The sequence below is a fragment of the Pristis pectinata genome, chromosome 27 (genome assembly GCF_009764475.1).
Source record: "Pristis pectinata isolate sPriPec2 chromosome 27, sPriPec2.1.pri, whole genome shotgun sequence".
Lineage (NCBI taxonomy): Eukaryota > Metazoa > Chordata > Chondrichthyes > Rhinopristiformes > Pristidae > Pristis > Pristis pectinata.
Window position 1 is genome coordinate 5,984,184 of NC_067431.1, and position 12,088 is coordinate 5,996,271.

The 12,088-nt window shown below is 37.9% G+C and overlaps 1 protein-coding gene across 5 annotated transcripts in view; it reads left to right on the top strand.

Annotated features, from left to right (window-relative positions):
• Positions 1–12,088, top strand: part of cdon (cell adhesion associated, oncogene regulated) — a 132,053-nt gene that overhangs the window by 64,626 nt on the left and 55,339 nt on the right. For 3 of the 5 annotated variants that reach the window (XM_052039999.1, XM_052040000.1, XM_052039998.1), the window contains one exon: positions 10,562–10,699. In XM_052039999.1, coding sequence (XP_051895959.1) covers positions 10,624–10,699 — 76 coding nt within the window. In that variant the 5' untranslated portion in view covers positions 10,562–10,623. Of the gene's footprint in view, positions 1–10,558; positions 10,700–12,088 lie in introns of all 5 variants that reach the window. The other 2 variants (XM_052040001.1, XM_052040002.1) reach the window with 1 other exon arrangement.

The window sequence follows — 12,088 nt, forward strand, 5'->3', positions numbered from 1 at the left end:
AAGGAGGAGGACAGATGTAAATAATGTTAGAGATATGGAAGGTGCTTATGGCAGTTTGGAACAGATGGGTATAAACTAATACAAGATGAATGAAGCCATAGATTTGAAAATCTGTTCAGAAAAGTGGCAGATGAAAGTTACAGAGAAGAAAATAACTGGACCAACAAGGTTACTGTACTAGGAGCCAGCACATACTCAATGGGCTGAATGGCCTCCTCTGTGATGTAACAATTCTATCATAAGATCTTCAAAGTCAAATCATTGGAACATTGCAATTATTGTAATTGTGTACACTATTAGAACAGAACTGTTGCAGGAGCACAGTTTCACCCATCAATGAAAATCCAGATGTAAAACTGAATTCTCTGAATGTGTGGTCATATTTTTCTTGTTGTGCAGATTGATGACTGCCTGTACAAAAATAAAATGCTGGGTATCAAATAAAGTAGAAAATGCAATTAAAAACTTGTATATCAGGCATCATCTGTGGATAGAATTTAACATTAATTTTTCAATTTGATACCTTTCATTGGCATTGGAGAAGCAACAGGTTTTAAGCAAGTAAAGATGGGAGGATAAATCAGAAGGGGACGTCTGTTGTAAAATAGAAGGCTTGAGAGATTAGCTGTCAAGAGGGATAATAGAGCAAAGCCAAAGGGGGTTGGAATGCTATGGTCAGCTGACTAATTTTGTTGCACTCTTGCCTGAAATTTGTGGAATTGGGTCACTCTGTAAGAAGTTCCCATCTAATTTAAGCCAATGCACCAATAGTGATTTAAGTGCTAGATTTACAGGAATGTTTTTTTTCCAAATTAGATGATAAGATGCAAGCTTGAAGCAAGTAATATGCTTCTGCCTGCTCTGGTGGGTGTTAGAGATTACATAGCACTAATGGGAGAAGACCCATCACTCTTCCAGTGTCCTGACAACATTCCTCCCTCAACCAGTATCATGAAAACCAAGTTAACAGGTCATTGATCTTATTGTTGATGGTTCTTTTGTGCAGTGACTTCTATCCTTGCCTATATAACTAACTACAATCTTTGTAAGTAATTCATTGTATACCGAACATTTTGAGATATTTCTGACTGATACAAGAAATCTCACTCCAGTAGATTTTACATACATGGTTCCATCTTTGACAGCTGTACTATAAAGATTGTATATTTGCTATTCCATCCATAAGTCACTTTGTAATGCCCTGATATAATTTAGCTGTTGCTATAATATGTATCAATTTATAAATAAGCTACAATGTGTTTCATTGCAATGCTGTGATTTATCCTTAATTGACACAGTGATAATGTCCTGAACAGTAGGCGTGTCAGAAGTGAAAGCTGCCATATTTCCTGAATATAAGGGGGAGAGAATGGAATGGATAAATTGAAGTCAGTTTTCAGCTGTTGAGAAATACGCCTGCAATGCCGTCAGGTCGTGTTCCCCTACATTTGAATACTTGTGTTATTGTACCAAGCAATTGAAGATGAACACTCGGTATGTGTCTGTATATATAATGCTATTGAATTGGATAATACCGTTTTACAATGTTACCAAAAAGGTGTCACAGAAATTGCTGTCTGAAGTAACTTTGTTGCAGAAATATGTTCTGCATTTGTCATATTACTGCTATATATTTTGGGGCATTATCTCACTATAATTCATGTTATAACAATATTATAATATCCAAGTACTGTTATTGAATTATTGATTTATTTACACTGTCAGACGTGTTGGAAAAGTGATGTCTAGAAATTCTGTCATGGAATTTGTTCATTCCCTGTCTCCATTCGTTTGCGGTTTGCTGTAATTACATTGAGCCAATCAACAAAGATCACTGCAAAGCTTTGATAGCAAAGTTATAATTTTAATAAAGATGCCAGTAAAAAAAATTAGGTGAATGACAGGTGAAGCTAAGGTGAATTAGGTGGATACAATATGAAATGCTTATTTCAGTGTATCTCTGAATCTTGGCAGTGGAGATGCCACAAAACTGCAGTGAGTCACTTTTCATGTCTTAACTAAAATCAAATGCTTTTTTTTAGGTTTGAGGTCATGAATAACATCTTCTGTGACTTTGACCATGGTGCATTATCTCTCCATGTAATTCACTGGCATTAAAACACTTCAGGATGTCCAGAGGCTCTGAAAGAAATTTTTAAAAAGTAGTTCTTAATTCTGACTTAACCTCTCCACTGCTGGTCATACATTTGGCCTTCCCATTCTCCTCTATGCCCTCTATGTTATGCTTCTCTTGGGATCTGTCCTTGGGAAGTTCTATTCCAACCTGTTAAAATGCAGCAGTGTCTCCACCGATAATGTGCATGAATTATATTGATATATCTTGTTACCACTTATATATAGTCCATTTGCTTTTCTGATAGGTCAAAATTTTTTGCAGCTCAACATCAGGATGCAAACCTTTATTTTCAGGCCCAGTAGAAATCATCTTTGTATCCCTCCTTGGGTCAAAGGTCAAACCAGTATGGAACTCTCAATTCACAAACTGTATACAAACCCATTGCCTATCTTAACCCTTCTCCATGAAACCCTTGTCCATGTTTTGTGTCTCCTCTAGGGTTAATTTTTCCAATGATCTTGCCATGTTCTCATTCATAATCTGAACTTGCACAAAACTGAATCACTTCTTTCACATTAAGCATCATTTGCAGATTACTCCAACGATTAATATTAGGTCCTTATCCTTGCAGGGCATCTGTGTGTGGCCAAATATGGAGTCGTGTTTTTGAATTGAATATGATGCATCTTCCATCCCACCTTTCATTTGTTTTCTACTCATCAAAATAGAGCATCAAAGCAACAAAGTGACTTTAATGAGGAGTTTTCAACCTGTCTAGTTACTTATGCTGCTTCTGATATGTCATTAGTGATGTACCATTTTGAGAAAAGAGAGGGGGGGGGAAATCAACAATATTTTCTGCTACGGATGTAGCAGCTGTAGCAGCTTCTGCTTCACATGTTTTTGGAACTTTTGAAAGCTGAATTGGCCTCAGTTGTGATGCCTCCATTGTCAAATAGAACAATTCCACCCCCAACCCCCCCCCCCCCAAAAAAAATGTTATCTATGCTGTTTCAACTGAAGGCCTAGAGAGCTACCAGTGATTGTGGAATAATTCCACAGTAAAGTTCTGTGACCTTGGAGAATGTGAGCCAAAAAAACTGGGCTGTGGACAGCATTTTGTTTTAAAGGCAGTTTTTACTCACTGCTATTGCTTTGTAAAATGTCTGTTAATTTAAAAATTACTGAAGTGTTAAGATTCAGTGAGCAGTGCTCACTGTTCGAATGGGAACTTTTAGTTATTGTGCTTTAGAGCAAGGTGCCACGCTTATTTACTGCTTGGAGCCTAGGCACATCCTTGAATCTAATTAGGAACACATTGAGTGTCATTGTAACTGGCAACCACTCAATATTGCCTTATCTGTGACTAACCTCTGACTCAGGCAGTGACCTCTCCCAGGTTACCCGGAGGTCGAGGGGCTTCCATTGTGCAGACAGAAGTGGATCATGTGGAGTTGATTATTTTCTGTTTTCTCTGTCTTTGCTACAATTTATCCAAGTCACTTCCATTTTCTTCCCACTTAGCTGGCTGGCATGAAAGGAAACGTCTTTGTTGGCATTTGGACGATAAGCATGCTTGATTGGTTCCACTGCAGCTTTTGGGTGGAAGGCGGGGGGGATGGGGAAAGTTTGTGAAACCCAAGAAACCTACGGACAGGGAACATCATGCTCTAGAAGGCTGCAGCTGCTCTGCTCATTGTCCCAGACCCTGGAATAAGCAGAGACAGAGAGAAAGAGAGAGACAGAGTTCTCTACAGATTGGAACGAAGCCATTGATCAAAGGCCTACAGACGACTGAAGACACACATAGAAAAAAGGGGCAATAATCTCAGTTCTTTCCCCCTCCCCCTGCGGCTTTAAAACTCAATGATAAAAAGCATATGACTAACTTTGAGGCAGAAATTTACTGAGAGCTGTAGAAATGTGTCCTGCTGCTGCTTGCAGGCTTAACAGTAATACTTGATAAGAGAGGGAAAACCTACAGGCAGGACTAGAACTCTTTTTTTGTACAAGGTCGATTACATAAATGGATGAAAGGAAATTGCAGGCAAAGCTCTGGCACCACTGGCTGTGCATATGTTGATTATACCACCATAACAGCAAATTTCTATAGTATGTGTAAAATATTTCAGGGTATTTATATTCCTTCTCTGGCCTGAAGTTGCCAGCTGTTACTTGGATGTGGTTCGTAGATGCTAAAAAGATGCCACTTCTGTACAGAGATGTTCTCTTAATTCTATGGTCCATATTCTTCCCTTGACCAACATAATTAGAGGAAATAAGGACAGGTTAAATGCCCATTAATCTCTTCAGTATTTGTGATGTTGTTTGATAAATGACTACCTCTTGTACAATAGTCACTGCACTAAGCAACTCATTACATGCAAAGTATGTGGGATGTTTTGGAGCATTGTTTGAAAATGCTATATAAATCTATTTTTCTCATAAGTTTTGAACTAACAAGCACCACAGAACGTATTTTACAAAGACAAGTTGGAATGCAGACAACAAGTTGCAAAATAGCTGTTTCTTTGTGCAGTTTATTGTTTAGGAATTTGGTGTCTGCTCTGTAATTGCCCTTCTATCCACTCAGTAAATGACAACTGCCAGAACGTCCTAAGAACACTTTATCAAATGAACAGCACTTCTTAATTGGGCTAGGTTGGGCAAAAGCAATAACCAATGTGTCCTGCAATAAAACATGCAGAGAGGAGAATGAGAAATAATAGTGATGCACATTTAACCAGTGTTGTAAAGTTCCCTTGCTAAGCTGTCTGCTGTGTAGTATGAATTATCCTTTGAGACGTTTTCTCATTAATGATCTTTGAAGCCAACTTGTAACACACTCACAAATAACATGAGTGCTGATTTTGCAACATTTTAAAGTTAAACCAAGACACACACATTTTGTTGCAAAGCATTTTCTAAACCACTTTAAAAAAAAATTAAGTTTAAAAATAATGAACTAACTCAAAGTGTACTTGCCTTGAGTAGCCAGTGTGTGGCACTGAATGACAAGAAACAATTGAAAATGGATTTTCATTAGCTCCACATTTGTACACTTAAATATTCTGGCTTACTTCAAATGATATTGCAATGTTTGATGTGTGGTACCATTTAAAAATACATGCCTGCAAATGTGATTTCCTTAAATAGTCTCAAGAAAACGATGGTTTGACATCTGCTGTAATGCAGCGTTCTTTAGCTTGGTGATGAGTAATTTCTCTTGCTCTGATGTCAGTCTATTAGATTCTTCTCTGGTTGTGGATTTCTGTTTTGACCCTTCTCTTCCTCACTTCACCCGACATTAGTGTTTCCCTTCAATGTCTCCTGTCTTCAGTGTTTGTGTCTTCCCTCCCTTTATAAAAGGTGGTCATTGTACCTGATGTCATCTTTCTGAGTGAAAGTTGTCATTATTTGTGATTTCATAATTCCTTCATTGTCAATTTTTTAAGGCTTATTTACCCTAACACTGTATTGTCTCTAATTGAACTGAGGAAATGGGACTGTCTTAAAATAAGTGTCGTTACATGGCAGTGACCCCAGCTGGGCAGATCCCTTCAGAATGCAGTAGCTCTCTGACAATCAAACCCATGTGTCAGTCATGGCTCTTTTTTACTTTTATAAATATTCAACAAAGCTGAAATGAAATAGATGGAACAAATAGATACCAATAGCAGGTCTGTGAAGGGGAAGCTACACCAATACATTATGAGAGGTCTGTGAAGGGGAAGCTACACCAATACATTATGAGAGGTTTGGTGGGCTCTTGGATGTTATTTCCTAAATTCCATCACTCAAGAGTTCCAGTCAGAAGCCAGTCATTCATAAAGTGAACCCCACATTTATGTCCAAAGACCTTTGCATTGGTGCACTGAACTTGTACTTTGTGCATCATCAAACACTTCTCCTTTATGTTGTTGGCTGAAATCCTGTCCTTTCTCAAGTTTAAATGTGATGGCTCTATTAAATAATTCTATTAAATTTTTCTGCAAGAAAAAATGGAGTACAAAATGTCAGAAAACATGGATTTAGTTGTATGTAGATAAAATACAGGAATCAGACATTGAGATGGGATTATAAATTCAGTGAAAGTCTCTTGTTAGAGATCCTTCTTTGCACTATGATCCCATCATGTATGAAATTCAGGTGCTTATTAGTCACTTGAGTACTGTTACTGTAAATCATTGCACTCCGAAAATGAAATGTCGAAGATGATAACCTTTCTTGCATTGTTTCTGACTGTGTTAACATCTAATACACAACAGTAAGCTCTGTAGTTATTCTGATGAATGAAAAAGACAGATCACCAGTCACATGATAGTTGGATCTCTCCCTGTCTGTCTGCACACATGCACAGTCTCAGATGCACAGACAGTAGAATGATGGAACTGCATACTGCCTTGGGCAAGCAGTGCTTTTGTATTAATAGGCTGAAGTGTTTTCTGTCCCTTCAGTTTTGGCTCACACTGTTGACTGATGGCTCTTCTCCTAGCAGTGTTTAAGCAAACACAGCACTTTGCTCCCAGCAGGCTTTCCTAAAGGATGGAGGGGGAAGTGAACAGAATTTTCCCTGTGCTGAGAAACTGATGGAAAAGAGACAAATAACATAGCATTTGAGTCATAGTCTAAGGGAGGCATTGAAAAGATGGGGAGAGGCATAGTGAATTGGGGGTTATTGTGGGTGAAGTAAAATTAGAATTATGCAAGTCAAATCTGTATTTAAGAGGAAATTAAATATAAAATTTTATATTAAATATAAAAATTTATTCAAATTTTTGAATAAATCTCTTCCATTTGTTTTATATTCTAACTCTTATGAACATTTTCCACACAATTAAAATTTACTATTTTTCCCACATTCTAGTAGAAAGATAATCAGTGAGGCTGTAATACCGTTAGGTATTAAATCCCACATTACATCGTAGGTGTAAATAAATAGAGATCAAGGACAGGAACCTGAGCATACTTTTCTCTTTTTCCCCAGAACACAGACTAACAGCACTGCCCTTGTTCACATTTCCAATGAAGATTTATGGCGGTTTGCCTCAGATCAAGAATTGAAACCTCAATTGGGGAGTTCATGTTTTGAACAAGTTGTTTATTCTTGCTTGTCTAATTTGATTGAACACTAAGATCAACTGACACTTTTGCTGATTGGTTTACCTGTTGTGTTATTTTCTTTGAATATGAACTATAAAGTGACCAAAACAATAGGGATGTGTGAGTGTCTTGTCCTAAGGATGGTAGGCAGTGTGTAAGGTATTGGGAGATAGAGAATGGATTTCAAGGTAGAACAGCAGTGATTTCATAACTCTCTATTCAGTGGTGAAAATTGCGTATTATACTTCTGCACCATTCATTCCATTTATTAAAGGTGCATTGCTTTTGTACAATAAAAACTCCTGACCGTTCCAACACAATTCCATTTCTGCAGTCTAATCCTCAGCAGAATCGCAGCTAGGATAAACAGTTGGAAATATCAGTGAAGTACCTTGGATGCAATTGCATAGTTCTTCAATCCTCTTCTGTTTTTATTGACACCTATTCAGTGGCCCTTTCCATTATTCAAAAGGAGCACAAAATAGTTCTTCCTCTGGCATCTCATCAATTCCCCCCATGTTCCCATATTCCTACTATTCACCCATGCTAAGGGAATTTTACAGTAGTCATTTAACCTATCCACCTGCATGTTTTTATTATGTGCAGAGCACCTGGGGGAACCCACATGTTCACAGGAAGTATATGAGTACATGCAATTTGTACACAAACAACACCCAAGATGTGGATTAAACGTGCATTTCTAGAGTTATGAGGCAACAACGTTAACCACCATGATACTGTGCTGCAATAAATACTGGAGACTCTATAGTGGAGGAGCCACCAGTGCTGGCAAAATCCTTGTCTGTCCAGAGGGAATGTTGTTCAAAGATCATGTACCCCCAAAAGCTTAGCAGAATGATAATGTTTACTGCTTAAGGAAACTGACAAGGACTCTGTTACTAAGTACAAGGATCTTTCCTCTCAAGGCATCATAAATTGAAATTCAGTTAGCACATTTGGCATCAAACTTTTCCAAGATAATGTCTCATTATTGTCTAATAATGGGAGTTCATTTTGTTTGTAAATTACCTTTGTCATATTCTACAAACAACATATAACCCTAAAATTAATTTGTTTTTGTGTTTAGAGGTGAGTATAGGGGAGAATGTAGACAGAGGAGTTTAGACCAGATTGAACAGACCCTCTTTGCTTCCCCACTGATCACTAGTTGGTTTTGTATGATTGAGTCATATCCAGGTTGTCCTTTTGATCTAGAGAGTAGAAAATGAAAATATTAACATCTTTAAAAGGTGAATATTAATGTAATGAACATGTCCTGAATGATTAAAAGGATGCCTTTGTACTGTGATCTCTTTAGGTACGATAGACTGAAGCTGATATATGTATGTGTCACTTGTAGTTTGCCTGAGGGTTCTGGGCTTTTTATTGGCAACATGCCAACTCTAAGTTGAAGTGTTTTTTTGATATTTTTCATTTCACGAATTGTCAGTCCTGATTAAAATAGCTGCCATTAGCTTGTTAACACTTGCCACAGATTTGGGCTATATTGCCTCATTCAACACTGGAAGCTTCTCTGTTTACCTTGTTCTCTCAACCAGTGTGTACTTGTTCCAGTATTGCTTTAGTAATGCAGATTGCATGATAGAGGGGAGAAAAGCTAAATTTATTTTGATTGTAGGCATCCAATTCAACAGCTCCCTTTTTATCCTGACACTTGCTCCAAGTTCTTGACTCCCTCACCAGTGAGAACATTCTTGCAACATCTACCTTGTCAAGACCTTTCAGAAACTCAAATCTCAACAAAATCACCTTTCATTCTTCTAAACTGAAGTGCGCAGGCCCAGTTTACACTTCATCACAATAATCAATCTTTTGAACTTTACTTGCACCACTTCCAAATTAATATATCCTTCCACTATGCTCTAAGTGTGATTTCACTGGAGCCCTGTAACAAGATTTTGCTCCATCCTCTTGCAATACCTTCCTCATTACCTATTCTACTTGCATTCTAGCTTTGTGCTCCTTGCACATTCTCTCTAAATTCCTGCATTCATATTTGACCAATGTTATGTTTTCTTGCCAGAGTGGATAACCTCACATTGTAGTCTACCTGCCATATTTTTGCCCATCACATAACCGGTCGATATACCTTTCGACCTGTTTGTGTCTTCCTCACGACTTGCTTTCCTCCCATCTCTCCACTCAGCAAACTTAGATACAAAACAGTTGGTCCCTTCATCACAGTCACGTGCGTGGCTGTGGCCATAATGTCTGCTTTCTGTCGATTAGAAATCCTCTAATGATATATTAACCTCAATATCATGAACTCTTGTTTTGCTTTTATATGAAACCTCATCGAATGCTTTTTGGAAATAAAATGCATCCACTGGTTTATCTTCATCCACTGGGCTAATTATATCCTCAAACTCTAATATATCCTTTCATAAAAACATTTTGGAGCTACCTAATCATATTATCATTTTTTAAACTATCGTTGCTATTTATGACAGATGGGTTAACTGGCCTATAATTCTCTTCTTTCTCTTTCTCCTTCCTTTTTGAATGGCATTGATACTCTTTGCATTGTTAATAGCTTATAGATTGTTCCCACTAAAGACTTCTGTTATTTCTTGAATCCATTGAAAATTATTTTATTTTTCTGAACCAAATCATTTGCTGTTACTGTCCCAATGCCATTCTTTGCTATGAGAGATACTTCACCTCCTTTTCCATACTCCCTATACTTTCAAATTGTCAAGTACTCTGGAATATTCAGTTCCCAATATTGTCATCTGGAAGCCACATCTCTATTAGGTCATATCTATTCCTCTTTGATTGCATCAGTTCATCTATCTTATTATGTAGACCAGATAAAACCTTTAATTTTGACGGTTTAACCATTTACCATCTTATTGATTCTGTGCTCTTAACATTATATGTTCTGTCCCTTCCTGTCACACTCCACTTAGAGTTAACCATATCCCCACACTTCTCTATTGCCTTGACCATTCCCTTTTAACTTTCTATTCCCCCTTACCTGAAATCTCTCAACTATTTCGCATAAAGCCTTATCTGCAGCCCTAATTATTTGATTCACTAGACCTCTGGTCCCATCATGACTGTAATGAAGCCTGTTCCAAGGAACGGTTCTATCTTTCCTCGGTTCTGGTGCCATTATGCCCTGAAATGGAAACCCCTTTCTCCTGCACGACTCTTTGAGCCAGGCATTCATCTCTGATCTGAAGGAAGTAAACTATTCATATTCCTGTCATCGTCAGTTTTTTATTTGTATCTGGTGGCAGATATGACTTTTTATATATAGCTTTAATTTAAAAATTGGGAATTGGGTTGTGTCTCTTGTGAGAATTATGAAGAGCTCTCTGCTTTCCTCCTACAATTAACATTACTTTTTCCCAGCAGATCGTGCAGGCCATTCTGCCTTGCTGCAGAACTTTTCAGCCTTGCTTTCCTGACAAGGTGCAATGGATCCAGAGACAGGGCTTCTGCACCCAGTGTTCTGTGTAGGACTGACCGTTCTTTTCTCCTGTATCAGGGCAGGTACGTCATACAACCAAATGTGTAATTTGCTCAGTTTGACCTCTTAAGACTTGTGTATGAATTTTAATTCTTACTGTATACTGCTCCACAGTGATGGAAGAAAGACCTGAGTCAAGATGAGGTGATTAAGCTTATCCTTCTCATTGCTGTTCTCCATTTATAACATCCATTTGTAATTTCTCCCATCAAGCAACATATTCCGCGTTGTGAAAATGATTAACTACCAGCCCGTATGAAACTGGCATTAAGATTCATAAACTAAGTTTCTTACATGCTTATTGCTTACAGTTTTAGCATTTTGGTATTTAACTGGTTTATTTGACATTTACAAAATCGCTGCACATTTTTATGTATAAAAGTACTTATGTACAAAAAGAAAAGTTATTTCCAGAACATCATGCCTTAAACTCACTACCCTGTAACTGAACTTCCCAGTGCCCAACCTATTGCCTGTGGGCTACGCAAAGCCCTGAACTCTAGCAGTCTCATATAGGACTGTCCTATTTGTATATGTACATCTTACTCTCAGGGAAATCCAGATCTGTGTATTAATTTCTCATATGTTCTTTTAAGTAAGCCATTTTTTCCCTGTACCCTTTCCTCACACACATGCCCATAACTCCTCCCAAGTCTCTTGCCAGCCACCTTCATGGGGCAATTTTTACAGTAGCTATTTAAGCTGCAAACACATCATTAGGATGTGGGAGGAAAGTGGAGTACCTGGGGAAACCTACAGAATCACAGAGTAAACATGTAAACTCCATACAGATGGCATCCAAGGTCAGGATTGGACCTGGGTCACTGGAGCTATGCCACTGTGCTGCCCTGATCTGTTGGCATTTGTAAAATTGCATGGCACATTAACTTTTTATGTTCCAATAAACACTTGGGTATTCGCCATGTCAAAAGCTCTATTTTATTACTACTTATTGAAGGACCCAAATATTTCTAGCATTTTCTGATTCTGCTTCTAAAGTTAGCATTTCTTTTTCTGTCTTATTTCTTGTTCAATATCTTATCCTGTCATAAAAATTTTGTGTGCATGGAGGTTTGGAAATGGTGAACAGATCTAAATTCAGAATGCCAATATTTGTTTGATTTGTGATAGTAGAAAGCAAATAAACTTTGTCTTCAGGAATTCCTATGACTCCCAAAGACAGTTGATAGCTTATGGTACCATGCAGCCCAGAAGGCCCTAGATGCAAATTCATTTAGTTTTAGCTGATCTAGGCTCCATTTGGAATGTGCCCTAACTTGAGCTGTTAATGATGATTCTTCCAGGCCTCATGCTGTCCAAATGATGAAGAATTGCTTTTGGGGACCCACCAGATTAGCAGGAATGTTGATGTCAGAAGATGGGTCTAACTAACGAGTCATTTTCATTCTTTT